Genomic DNA, 14,856 nt, shown 5'->3' with positions numbered 1-14,856 from the left:
CTATTAAGAAAATTCATCTTCCAAAGGAAATTGATGATCTTGCTCCAGGTGGCTGTCTTTGATGTTTTATTAGGTGCTAAGTGCTGATCTCTTTTATTCCTTTCTGCCAATCTACAACCTCTATTTCACAGTATTTACCCTGTGTTCACATAGCACTCTGACCTGAGCAGGCAGAATGCACTCCATTTCTCAGGTCATGGGTTTTATTGCTAGGATACCAGGCTACCGTAGTCAGATAGTGTTATGTCAAAGGGTCTGAAGCACATGCAGTGACTTCTGCCGAGGCAAATCCTCTGCTCAGAGTTGGATGCTCTTAAAGACTGCCAGGCCTCCTTTTGTTTGTTATTGAGGCTCTTCCACTTCCTCCCCAGAGAAGCTGAACCCTAGATTCTTTGTCTTTCTTTCATAGCTTCTGGTCACCCACACTGTTTCTTCTGCCATCTTGAACTTGGCTCTGACCGGGAAGTGCCTTCCAGATTTGCCAATCACGTAAACGTCGAGTTCAGCATGCCTACAACTTCTGCCTCCAGAGCTGCCGTAAGGTCCATCTCTGTGGAAGACAAGACGGACGTCAGGAAGTGGGTCAATTACTCTGCACACTACAGCTACAAGGTAGCCTCGGGAGGCATCTGGCTAATGTTTCCAAGTCTGTCTGTTCACCCCCATGCCCTCCCCCTTCTCATTCCTTTTAGCAGTGCCTGCCCAGGGTGCAGGGTGTTCTCCTACCACCTTGCAGGCGGTTTACCATGCATAGCTGTGGTTGAGTCTGCTCTGAGTTAAATGAATAATCTCTCTAGCAGGCAAGAGAAAGGTTGGAAAGAGAAGTACAGGCTGATGAAGGAGGAGTATATAATGTCTTTCAGTCATCATGAACAACAACAACAGAGTAATGGGGTAATGGGATTATTATTACTCATTTGTCATATAATTTATGTGCAGGGGAGTGAGTTTGGAAGTGGAGGGAGGATCAGGAAAATGCTAACCCAAAGCATATATTTCAGCTACAGGTGTTGATGAAGTGGATCTGAATGAAGTTTACATAGTGAAGTATGACAGTATGTATGACAGTATGACAGTATGTCATAGTGAAGTATGACATATACCAAGTCATACAACCTGGTCACTGGGCTATAACTGGACAAACTCAAAAGCCAGGCAAGCTTCTATAATAGTAACGGGATCAGGGCTGTGAAGGAGGAAATGAAGTTGGAGATTTCCGACATAAATAGTGATTATATCCTGAGTAGTTAGAAATTCAATAGGAGGAGATTATATGCCAAAGACAGAAAACCGGGGGTTACTCAAGAAGGATTTGGCAAAGTGGTTTAATAATTTTCTATTTGTAGTAACATCCTTAGATTTATACGAACATTTAATTGTTCTTTAAATATTTCCTTACTTGTGTGATTTAAAACATTAAACTACCAAAAAGAACAAATACTCCATCTTGTGGCCAGGAAAAAACCCAGCACTTTCCTCAAACATGACCCTAGTCAACTGTTCTGTCTTGAATTGTCTCCCTCATCATAAATATCCAAGTGGTATTGAGAAGAGCGGCTTTAATTATGAAACTCCTTCAGCTCAAAGGATTCCCTGCCTGATTTATCAAAGGCTTCAGATGAGGTATATCACTCTCAAGGCAAGATTAATTTATTAATCTCTTTACAGTTACAGCTACAGTATTTTCCAAAAGATATAGGCAGAACCGTAAACACTACAATACTTATCCATTTGGAGACTTTTTAAAGGGATAAGATAATGGAGAGTATAAACAGCCAGCTGCAAAGGCATTCATTCATTTGATAAACCTTCGTGATTGCCTGCTGTATGCCCGTATTATTGGGGTACAATAGTGAACAAGGGCCTGCCCTGTCCTACGGAGTCTGTGGTCTAGTGGGTACAGGGTGTAGTGGGAATATACACAGGGGAGCACCTGACTCTACCTGGTGAGTCAAGAATAGCTTCACAGAAGAGGTGACCTTTGAGTAGCTGTGTAAGGCAAAGAATAAGAATTTTCCAGATGGATGGAGAGGGAGAGGAATTCCAGACCAAGCAAAGGGCATGTGCAAAGACAGAGCCATAATATACACATGGCCAGTAGCTTGGTGTGACTAAAGCCCAGAATATTAACCAAGTTACAAGGACTCTCAAAGAACCTAGTGAGGTTTTCTCTTTTGGTTTATTTATTTGTTGGGATGTTTTCCTGATATTTCTTCTGATATTTCTCTCCAACTTCTACTCTTGACAGGTGGAAATTGAGCAAAAAAAGAGTTTGAAGCCAGACTTTGAAGGAGATGAAATGGAAAATCCCAAGGAGTGTGGGGTCCAGTGATGAAGCCCTACTGCAGGGGGCCCTGACCTAAGCATCACGACAGGATGTCTTCCTGAATAGCTGAAGTTCAAGGCACTGCCTATCATGGCTACTCCATGTTGGGAACAGTGTATTGGACCTCCCTGTTGGTAGTTACCTGTATTCTAACAGGAAGCCCTAAGGTGCTTGCTTTGGAGAGGCTCTGATCATGCCTGAAGCACCTGGGTCACCTGACTCTTTGAAGCTTACTGTATAATTAAGCCTCCTCTCCCCTCTGCTTATCTCACAGCACTTGGGTATGGTTTGTGACTGATAAAGTCAGGAAAAGAAATTCCCAACATCATTGTTGGCGGGATTTCCTTCCGATGTGCATCTGTCACTTACATCAGTTTCTGGAAAACAATCTTGAGAAGTTAATTAACTAAGACTCCGTCTCTGTCACTCCCCTTAGAAAAAGTTGAGAAAAGGTACAAAACCGATTTCCTCTTTGGGTCTGCTAGACCTTTCATAGGTGTCTCCATTCTTCAAATGTTAACACTATGCAACAGAAGTTTTTGAGATGTTTCCCTCCTGGTTCTAGACAGTGTTGATTGAAACACTTTTTCCATCTTTCTAAGGCATCAGTCCCAGGGTTCATCACCCTGAGTCACAATAGACAATGGAAAAAAGGCACAAGAGGACACTTTTAAATTCTGTGATTAGCCCCACATTCTGCGAAGAGTGGCTATTGAAGGGAAAGCAAAATTGAGCTTACTTTTCTTCATTCTGGGGAAAAAGAACATTCATTGTAAGATTATATTCAATTCAGGAGACAGCTTAAATCTCAGTGAATTTCCAAATTCACACTGAAAAATATAGGCCATTTCTGCTTCCTGAAACAGATGGATACATATATCTCAGGCATTTGTCAGGGGCATTTGGGAACTCTTTTTATACCTCATAGCCAATAGACAGCTGCGTGTCTCTTTAACTGAAACTTTACAGGAAGTAGAAGTTGAAAAGATCATTTTAAAAGCCGTTTCAAAACTGAGCTTGTATGAGCTTTTCCTAAAAATTCAGAGTTTGATAATCACAGTATTGTAATAGATCTAAAAGGCAGAAGACTCTAGGGTAGAGATGAGGGAAAGCCATATTTTTCTAATGTTGGGAACATTAAATCCTGATTCCAAGAATCTAGGACACTCAATATTCTTTCTCTTCATCTGTTCCAGCTCACATTCTGTACCTCTGCATCCCAAAGGGGATACGAGCTCAACAATTTAAAGGCAGCTTTTACCTGCCTTCCTGTTTCTCCCGTGAAGAAAAGAGTAAGGGTTATCCGATTTGTAGATGGCACAGAAATAGACATATAACTAACTAGTCTGTTGACTGGCAGATTCGGGATTAGTTCATTCCGTGAACATTCACTGAATTCTAACTATATATTGACATTAGGATATAGAAATCATTGTAATTTTTTGAAATACCTGAACATAAGACTGAAACTAAAAGGATGAAATTAAATAGGCATTAATGAGAAACTCTATATTCTGAGTTTCTTAAATGCAACCCACTAAGTACAAAATGGGGTACCTATGTGTGTATGGATGTGTGTGTTTACCTGTGTGTGTTAATGGGAAGGGTGTTGGGAAGTCCTGGTTTCACAGCAGTTTTTGTATAAAATGTTTTCTTAGGGAAATGTGAGTTCAGTTTTGAATCGGGAGTATATCGTAGCTATTCACAAAACTAATGCATTCAGCCTGTGGTAACAGAAGTCTAGGGGGCCCTGCATGCTGCACTGGTCAGTCCACATCTGGATGGAGGGCTGGGTTCAATTCTGGGAACCACATTTTAAGAGAGATGTTAATAAATTGATTGTGTCCAGTCAAGTGGCCCGGGTTGTGGGGAGTGTGATTATACATGGAATAGGGGAATAGTTCCCCTGAAGAACAGAAGGTATAGCTGGAAAGGGAAAAAGAGGGAATGATATAATAGCTGACTTGAAATCTCTGTTGAGCTATATAAGGGGAGAGGAATTGGACTTTTCCTGTGTTGCTTCAAAGGGCAAAAAGAGGAGCTTTATAGATGACAGATGTTTGCTTCAATATAAGAAAGAACTTTGTAATAAGAGTTGTTCTAAAGAGGAATGGACTCAAACAGTAAAACTTCCAGTTGCTGCAAATGCACGAAGGCTAAAATAACCCATCCTAAATGCTATGAAAGGGACTCTTACATTGGATTTGGGCTAGATTCTTAACAAGATCCCTTCTACATATAGGTTTAGTTTCAACAGTATTAGGACTGTTTGTTTTTAGTTTGATAAGTGGTTTTTCATGCTCTTTGAAATACAGTGGAGTCCCCTAGAGGTCTTTGTCAAGTGAGGACTCCAAGGCATAGCCCTTCCCCTGTTGTGCTAAAAGCACATGAGATTCCTTATAGAAACATTGAAATGGGTTGAAGAGTTGGCAAGGTGAAGGTCATTCTAGCACCTTCTTTACCCAAGGTTAGCACCCGTGCACCCTCTCAGGATCTCTGCTTCACCTGCGAGCATCACGTGTATCGGTGGTTGGACCCTTTTTTCCTGTTGGTTAATTCTCATTGCCTTTGTACTTTCACCTGGACATTTTTTTTTAAACCAAGGGATGGGAAAATCCCTTCCATGCTATCTACATTCAGCAATCAGATTATCATTCATTTTTAAAAACCTTCCACCTTGATTTCATCAGATTTGTTTTCCCTCTACTGTTTTTTGGAAATTGATTATGGGTAGCATTTAGGGGGTTGGAAGATATAATACTATATATTTTTAGATGTAGTTTCTATGTAGTTATTTTGTTAATAGCCTACATAGAAAACACTGTTGGGCAAATACCTTTTTGATATGCAGATTATAAGTTTGCCACTCTGGACTTGGATTTTGTGTGTGTGGCCACAAATTATTTGTGGCCACCAGTAATCCTTGTCTATATTATCAGTAATGTGAAAATATTAGAAGTGAATTCATTTTACCAATACATAGTCTTACTATTAGAATATAAATTAGATGTCCCATGATATTAAGAGCTGCGCTTTATTTTTTTGAGACTGGTGACTCCCTTTTTTGACTTTATAGTAAAGGAGGATAAGAGATGTACTCATTATGATATATCAAACAAGACTATGAGGTACTTTGTGGGTGCACCATTAAACTCCCTTTGCCACTCTTGTAAACATACTACTAGTTATGCCTTATGAAAATTGTGTATTTTACTTATATGAAATATAATCTGGACAGTTTTTTTTTCTCTTCTATTTTGTTCTCCCCCGCCACCTCCCCCACCCCAACCTTCCTGCATTATTGGCAGGGCTCATAACCCTTGAGAACATTTTTTTTCTTTTTGGCTGTGCTGCACGGCTTGCGGGATCTTAGTTCCCTGACCAGGGATTGAACCCAGGGATTGAACTGCATTGAAAGCGCCGAGTTCTAACCACTGGACTGCCAGGGAATCCCCAAGAACATTTTTTTAATGTAAAATATTTCTTATTTGAAATTAGAGTAATTTCCTTTCAAATCCTGTAGATGAGGGCAGGAGCTCTCATATTGGGAAATTCATATTCCCAAGAAATGTGATCCATGGAGGCAAGAAATGGCTCTTATTCTTTGTTTCTAGTACCTTCCACCAAGTTTGGAATATAATAAGTTTCAGCTACCTTAAATCCTGTGCTGATAGGACAAACAGATATTAATGAAATAAAGGAAAATTAGGTATTCAATAAATGTTTGCTGAATGAATACTGACGCTTAGACTCTAAGACTACCTAACCCTTACTTATCATCAAACACATTAAAGCACACATGCATGCTTTTATTTCCTGGAGAACTTAAATAATTTTTCTTTCCTTGCCTCCACTGTCAACTAGTGATAACTGCCAGCACTTAAGCACTTAATGTGCAGCTGAACTTAAACTACAGTATATCTTATTCATATTGAAAAACATTTTTGTGCCCAAAGATAACAGTAGCACAGATGCTGTCATAGTCCAGATTATTGATTCAGTTTTGTTCTTGCAAGTCAGACAGCTCTGTGAGCCTAAGCCTTGCCCATTCGAATGGTGAGAGGGAGAAGAAAGCATTTAATAGAGTACATGGACAGTCTTGGTGTGCTAGGTCTTTGTTTTCCCCAACATTAACCACTGACCAATGTTACTGCATATTTATTTTGTTACCATAGTAAGAAAGATGGAGGCCTGGGGTAGTAAGGCTGAAACGTGTGAAGTGACATCATGATTTCAGAGCTGCTTTAAATCTCATAATAAGTTTCGTGGTGGGAAAACAGAGAATGATCTGAAATTTTTCTTAAAAATCTTTAAAACATTAAGTTGATTTGACTACGAAGCACTGCCATTTAGCCTACTTTAAAAATTTTTCCCAGGTGGGAATGGTAACTTTAACTCTTCTACGAATGATGATTATAAGTTAATTCTAGCATATCTAGAGTTTAGGTCATGTTAAGAATGCAACAGGAAATTCAAACAAAGCTGACCAAAAAGCTAAATCCACAAAAAATATTATCTAGTAAAGGAATTATCTCTTAACATTTCACTAACAAGTGTCATTCAAAACATGACAGCTCTTATATAAAATTAGTCATAGCATTTTCACCAACTTCTAAACATATTGTCATTACCAATGTCTAAGTGCCAATTCCCTACAAGTCACCATCTCTCTACCATTTCTTAATTATGTTCTTTTTAAGTGAAACTTGCTTTGGATATTGTGACTCATATTTATGTATTTAAGGAATTAAAAGAGAAAGAGATATAAATGTAGAAAATAAATGTGTGTGTCAGTAGTATTTTCCCATGTATTAACTAAAGTAGGAATATGGAATTTTTACATTTCTTATACTGTGCCTTAGCAAATCTGAATTGAGAGTCTAGTCCTTTTAACAATTGGGGAAAAAAAAAGTATCTATCTAGGAATTTGCAATTCCAGGCCTGTAAAGGCGGAAACTATCCATAGCAATGTGTTTGGTAGTGCCTGTAGAGAGGCAAATAATAACTGCATGTAATGAAAAGCTATAAAAGAACAGAATCAAAAAACAGAATTGCAATATGAAAAAATAAAGTATAGGGAAATGACAAATAGAGCACTGGCCACCAAACCTCAAAATACTTGAACTAGAGGCCATCCCTTAAATGTAAGGAGCTCCAGGAATAATAAAAGATTGCCTAGCAGGGATAAACAACAGAATTAATTCAGTTCAACAAGTATTTGGTCAAGGTGCTGTCCCAGTAACCGGCTTCCCTAAAGGGAGCTAAGGCCAAACACAAGGACACTGAGGACTGTTGATGTAAAGACATTGGTGGGCGTGCCCTTTATCAAGGGAGAATTGGGGTTTCTATGAATCTTTAAAGGACACAGTCATGAAGACAATCATCATGTTAAGTCACTTGCAATTTTCCCAGTTGGGCTTCAGAAAACTCAGCTAAAAAAGTGAGGACGCTGGACTAACTGTTCCCTCAGATCCTTTCCAGCTCGAGTGTTACGGATTATTTTACAAACTATCTTTGGTGCCACTGTCAGTGATACTTCATGTCAATAGGACTCTTCATATAATCTTAAGAACCAAGAAGTTTAAAATTTGAATACTGGGAAAAGCAGCTGGCCCATCTTTTCTCTTTTAATGTCTCTATCCTTTACCATCTGCCCAGACAACCCTGCAGTCCTCTATTTTGTAGTTGCCTTCAAAACACAGATAAACATGGAGGATCAAAAGGACGGTGAAGATCAGCTGGAACACTGCTCTGGCGTCACCCAGCACAACAGTGGTGTGAAGGTGAAGAGGAACTGATAGGATTTGGGTACTACCTGAAGTAGAAGTCGGTCTAACCCTCCAAGGGGCTATGTCGGGATGATCAACGATTTACAGATAAATCCTTTTATACAAAAGACTGCAGGAATCGAGGGAGGAAAAAACACTCAGTAAACATTCTGGGACTATCTGTAACACAGTTATGGCAAAACGAGATGAAAGGGTCGGTCCTCCCTATCCTCACAGCCTCTTAGTAACATGAAAATGTAATTATTTTTTAAAAACGTGTACAAGCTATAAAATAGCATCTCTTTTGTGGTATGTGTGAGTATGATTTTAGTTTCCTGTACTAAGAGTTGGTCAAATATAATGGCTCAATTCCAGCCGGACAAAGTAAAGGAATTCTAGCATCCTCTTCCTGTTCAGTCCCATCTTCTGCCTCAGATCAAACCCTCAGTGCTGGCTGTGGACACCATCTAGCCGCACTGTGACTGAAGCCTTAAGCACCGCTGTTTTGCCTCTGTGTGCTTCAGGGTCAGCACCCACATGTGGTTTCCAATGGGAGCAGTTCTGGGAAAGCAGATGTGCAATCAGATCCTGACAGCAACCTGTTGCACCAAAGCATCTAAGGGCTTTGAAGTACTGGGGTGACAGAGGGAAGAATATGAACTCCTCTGACCCTAAGTCAGCATGCATTTAACCTTTGTGTCAACCTGCCAACAGAACCTGGAGAAAGTTTACCATATTCAAGAAATGAGACAGAATCAATCAGTGTTTTAAGCCAGGGAGTGCTAAAAGAGCACCCCCTCCTCACTCTCCATTTTTGTAACGCTCATAGAGCATTTCAATGTGTCAGGATGGAAGGGACCCAAGATCCAGTGAATGATTCAGCTGATCCAAGGCTTGGCTTTTCCTTCCTTCATCATCTATCCTCATTCAGTGTAACTTCTTTTACTATGTGATTTATTTTATGTAAAAACAGCTTGCTTTAAAAAAATGTGCCTATGTAATAAAGTCTACACACTGGCTAACTCTATAGAGGTGAGGTTTTGTTTTTAATTGTTCTGCTGATTATCACCTGTAATACCCTTTTTGAGCTAGGAAAAAGAGCTGTTAATAAAAATTTTTAAACAAAATCTGTCACTATGCAAGATTTATTGAGGTCAAGCATAATAAAAAATATTTATTATTAAGAAGATTCATCACTCTGTTAATATGGTTAGTGATCATAGCTGACAAGTTAACAAGTGACCTGTATCCTAGTTAAGCTTATCATGAATATACTTTAGTCAATTCAAGATATATTTATTGCATTGATATTTTGTGTCTAATTCTGTGAGAAAACAAACAGTTCCTAAGGTGGTTTGTTTTTGGCAATAAGTACATACACATATAAGTAAGTTAGAAATGTAAAAGAGCACATAGTCAGTAACGAAGTATTTGCGTTACGTTCTTGGCATACTGTCAGCACTCAACAAATAACTGTTCAACTGATTGATGAATCCAAGTGACCAATGTCAACATGGACACCGAAAAAAAATCAATATGGACTAGAATATGTGGGAGATTTTCACAAGAAAGATGATTTTTCAGTGAGATCTGGAGGTGGGGGTAAAATTTAGCTCAGTGGCAAGAGGAAGGGAGTTTAGGTTGGGAAGAGGCAGGTGTAAAAGTGGTTGGATTAGCAGGTGAGCCTGACCTGGGTGAGGGGTTCATACACATCAAGAGGTAAGAGTGACAGGCCACGCTGTGGAAGAGCTGGCCTCCAGGTTGAGCTTGGACTCAATCTAATAAAGGCTATGAAGCCGTTTCAGAATCTTGCCAATAAAGCATTATTCTAGAAAGACTAATCTGTCTACAATGTGCAGGGTATTTTGGTCCAGGGAAAAGATTAAAGGCAAGGAAAACAAAGGTTTTTTGGAGTAAACAAGAAAGAAACAGAGCTTTGTGTTTTGTTTAGTTCAGACAGACCATAGACATTGCAAAGTGCAGTTATCTACAAGGGGAGAACTCAGGCCAGTTCAGTGGCCCCCTGCCGTTGAGAGAACTCTATCCTGAACACACAGAATTTTATAGCCTAGTTGGTACAAAATTAACTGATACTAGTAACTGTAATCAGGTGCACAACAGGGTTAAAAGCCAAATAAGAGCATAAAATTTTCTTAAGTTGTGGATTCTGAAGAATATTCTACTCCTTCCCCCTATTCTTCCATCCCTATCTGTCCTCTTGAACAAGTTTTGAGACCTAATTGTCTAGGTCCCACATTATCACAAGGTTTTAGCCTCTAAGGTCCCCCTTTCCTTTTAATATCCAAGTGGAATAACTACTCAAGTAACTGTTGGAAGCTAAGTATGCTCCCTAATGTTCCTCCAGATTTGGGGGAAGGGGAGTTGAGAATGAGGGGAAGTGAGGATGAGGATTGAAATGTCCACAGTGTCATTTGTCAGCTCTTATTCTAAACTCCCCCCAGCTCCTCTCTGATCACCTCTGACTGCCTCCTCTGTATTCCTCCACACTGGGCAGCTTTCTGTATTCCCAAAGCGTAATAATATGACCTAACACTTAGCTAGTGCTTATACACTGGTGCAGTGACCTGCAGTAAGTATTTTAGATGCATTATCTTATTTAATTAAAGCAGCCCCCTCTCTCCATTCTGCAAGGCACTAATAACTCAAGGCTGGTGGTACAACCAATGTTTACTGAAGGTTAGCAATCAATGGTGAGTATTTACAGCACAAAACAGGAAAAGAACTTAAAACTGAATATCAGATATCCCTGTTTTTAAAGTTCATTACCCATACCCCACGGAGGAAGTCCTTATTAAACATCTTTCTTGCTCAGCTCTAGCCTGAGTAAATGGAACCAATCCCTCAAGTCCCCAAACCACTGTCTCACTGCCAAGGGAAAACTGAAAACTCTTCTTAAAAATCCCATCTTAGGGGCTTCCCTGGTGGCGCGGTGGTTGAGAATCTGCCTGCTAATGCAGGGGACACGGGTTCGAGCCCTGGTCTGGGAAGATCCCACATGCCACGGAGCAGCTAGGCCCGTGAGCCACAACTACTGAGCCTGCGCGTCTGGAGCCTGTGCTCCGCAACAAGAGAGGCCACGATAGTGAGAGGTCCGCGCACCGCGAGGAAGAGTGGCCCCCACTTGCCACAAGTAGAGGAAGCCCTCGCACAGAAACGAAGACCCAACACAACCAAAAATAAATAAATAAATAAATAAATTTAAAAAAAAAATCCCATCTTAAATGAGAATTAAGTTCTAAAGTTCAACACTCTTGAAAATCACTTAAATTGTCTATAAAATAAAGCAGACTACAGTGTCAGTCTTCTTTAATGAAAGTCGCTCTATGACCCTCAATTAATTTTTCAATTTCTTCATTGAGGATACCAACAGGAGTCATCACCACCAAAAATCCCGGCCACCTGAACAATGCCTTCCAGTGCATGGTCAATGTGGGGAAGTCATAAAAATGAGTCACACAATTATTCCCCGAGTTTTACCAACATGAATTGACTGTTTCAGTCTTGACAGCATCTTTTATCTGCCTCACAGACCCACTGAGTGGAATGGCAGACCAAATAACTTGAATAGAAGTATAATGTCTCCATTGTACTTCACTTTATTATGCAAAGCAATTTTTAGTTCCACTCTATCACATCCTGTTATGGACCCACTGAAGTATCTTTCCAAACCGAAGAGAATTATATCTTAGATCTCCAGAAAAGAACTTACAAAAACTCACAATTTTTCTTTAGTGGTGTCAAAATTACAGATAATATTTTTCAAAAGGCGTTAAAATCAAAATACATGTACTTTCCTCCTCAACACAGTCTAGGTCAACAGAAAAGAACAGGATAAAATCTATTCTCCACCTGTCAAGAGCAGACCCCAGGGGTCAAGACTTTTCTCTCATCTCTCTCTTGCTCTCCTCCCCTCTCTTTTTTTCACTAATAGGCATAAAGTCCTGACAGCCTAGGCTAATCTGGTGGCAGTGGCACAGAAAGGGACATACCTCAGAGACTGGGACAGTCTCCAGTTATTTCTTCCTGTACTGAACTCTTTTGAACAAACCCCTATTGTACATCTCTTGTACTGCCTTTATCACCTGTGTGCTGCCTTTTAATGTTTTATATTTATTAGGTTTATCCTCCGCATTAAAAAGCAACAGAGAACTGGCTTTCTCAGCATGTGGCCAAAATGCACCAAAAGCAATATGAATCAGTAAGTGTAAATCAACATGCAATTGAATATGACTAAAATTCACTCTGTATTCAAGACTTTCTTGAAGTCAACTCCTCTTTCCACCTCTGAGCCTCTGCAGTCTGGGAAGTCTTCTCTCTACTACTGCTTTTCTTTCTCTGTGCAACTCAGAGGTTACTGCTGTTAGAAATGCTGCAAGAATGTTTAATTCTCCCGACTTCCTATGCAGTACAAAATTTATCTCTTAATTTCACTCTCTTAATACACATCTAATAAGGGGATGACAACTGCAATGAAAAAAGAAATACTCAGTGCAAAGGATACAAGTGTTTGGTGACCAGACTGAATGCTGGGGCAAAGGAGAAAGAATCAACAATTTTGAACTACCTGCTTATATTTATCCTGCAATCCTGCAAGTAGCCTATCAGAAACCTAATGTTTAAAAAAACACAAAACAAAAACAAAAAACTTGCTATTTCTTTTGCTACCAAAATAACAGATAACAAGTTGTATACCAATATAGTCTCTCCTGAGATTTTAAAATGATGAACTGAAAGAGTACCCAAGACATCAAGTTAAGGCTCAGTCTGGGAAAAGCTAACAAATCCATGTGATTTGTCAAGAATAACACACATATAAAAGGCTCCAATCAAGATGGTAGAGGTAAAAGACCTGTACTCAGAAAACTGTAAGACACATACACGTAAGTTTGATGAAAGAAATCAAAGATGACACAAACAAATGGAGAGATATACCATGTTCTTGGACTGGAATAATCAATATTGTGAAAATGACCATACTAGCCACAGATTCAGTGCAATCCCTTATCAAATTACCAATGGCATTTTTTTTACAGAACTAGAACAATAAAGCTTAAAATTTGTATGGAGACACAAAAGACCCCGAATAGCCAAAGCAATCTTGAGGGAAAAAAACGGAGCTGGAGGAATCAGACTCCCTGATTTCAGACTATACTACAAAGCTACAGTAATCAAGACAATATGGTACTGGCACAAAAACAGAAGTATAGATCAATGGAACAGGATAGAAAGCCCAGAGATAAACCCATGCACCTATGGTCAACTAATCTATGACAAAGGAGGCAAGGATATACAATGGAGGAAAGAGAGTCTCTTCAATAAGTGGTGCTGGGAAAACCGGACAGCTAGCTACATGTAAAAGAATGAAATTAGAACACTCCCTAAAACCATACACAAAATAAGCTCAAAATGGATTAAAGACCTAAATGTAAGACCAGATACTATAAAATTCTTAGAGGAAAACATAGGAAGAACACTCTTTGACATAAATCACAGCAAGATCATTTTTGATCCACCTTCTAGAGAAATGGAAATAAAAACAAAAATAAACAAATGGGACCTAATGAAACAAAAGCTTTTGCAAAGCAAAGGAAACCACAAACAAGATGAAAAGACAACCCTCAGAATGGGAGAAAATATTTGCAAATGAAGCAACTGACAAAGGATTAATCTCCAAAATATACAAGCAGCTCATGCAGCTCAATATTAAAAAAACAAACAACCCAATCGAAAAATGGGCAGAAGACCTAAATAGACATTTCTCCAAAGAAGACATACAGATGGCCAAGAGGCATATGAACAGCTGCTCAACATCACTAATTATCAGAGAAATTCAAATCAAAACTACAATGAGGTATCACCTCACACCAGTTAGAATGGGCATCATCAGAAAATCTACAAACAACAAATGCTGGAGAGGGTGTGGAGAAAAGGGAACCCTCTTGCCCTGTTGGTGGGAATGTAAATTGATACAGCCACTGTGGAGAACAGTATGGACGTTCCTTAAAAAACTAAAAACAATTACCATATGACCCAGCAATTCCACTACTGGGCATATACCCAGAGAAAACCATAATTCAAAAAGACACATGCACCCCAATGTTCATTGCAGCACTATTTACAATAGCCAGGTCATGGAAACAACTTAAATGCCCATTGACAGACGAATGGATAAAGAAGATGTGGCACATATATACAATGGAATATTATTCAGCCATAAAAAGGAATGAAATTGGGTCATCTGTAGAGACATGGATGAATCTAGAGACTGTCATAAAGAGTGAAGTAAGTCAGAAAGAAAGAAACAAATATCGTATATTAACGCATATATGTGGAATCTAGAAAAATGGTACAGATGAACCAGTTTGCAGGGCAGAAGTTGAGACACAGATGTAGAGAACAAACGTATGGACACCAAGGGGGGGAAGGCAGCAGGGTGGTGGTGGTGGTGGTGGGATGAATTGGGAGATTGGGATTGACATATATACATTATAATATGTATAAAATAGATAACTAATAAGAACCTGCTGTATAAAAATAAATAAATAAATAAAATTTAAAAAAAAACATTTATGCTGACTAAAATATATTTATGCTGTTCTCTCAAAAGAGAGAACATAGTATATGATTCCAATTTATATAAAACTCTAGGAACTGCAATTTTATCCATAGTGACAAAAAGCAGATAAATGAATGTCTGGCAGAGGGAGGTGGATTAAGAGTGGGAGGGAGGAAAAAAAAAAA

The 14,856-nt window shown here is 39.2% G+C and overlaps 1 protein-coding gene across 1 annotated transcript in view; it reads left to right on the top strand.

The window, feature by feature from the left end:
* The window catches only part of LOC132360185 (stonin-2-like), a 237,367-nt gene that overhangs the window by 152,339 nt on the left and 70,172 nt on the right, over positions 1–14,856 (top strand). The window contains exons 6-7 of the mRNA XM_059915241.1: positions 410–612; positions 2,249–2,329. Coding sequence (XP_059771224.1) covers positions 410–612; positions 2,249–2,329 — 284 coding nt within the window. The remainder of the gene's footprint in view (positions 1–409; positions 613–2,248; positions 2,330–14,856) is intronic.

This window comes from Balaenoptera ricei, chromosome 2 (genome assembly GCF_028023285.1).
Source record: "Balaenoptera ricei isolate mBalRic1 chromosome 2, mBalRic1.hap2, whole genome shotgun sequence".
NCBI classification, from domain to species: Eukaryota; Metazoa; Chordata; class Mammalia; order Artiodactyla; family Balaenopteridae; genus Balaenoptera; species Balaenoptera ricei.
The sequence above is the reverse complement of the archived record's forward strand: the minus strand, read 5'-3'. Positions and strand labels throughout refer to the sequence as shown.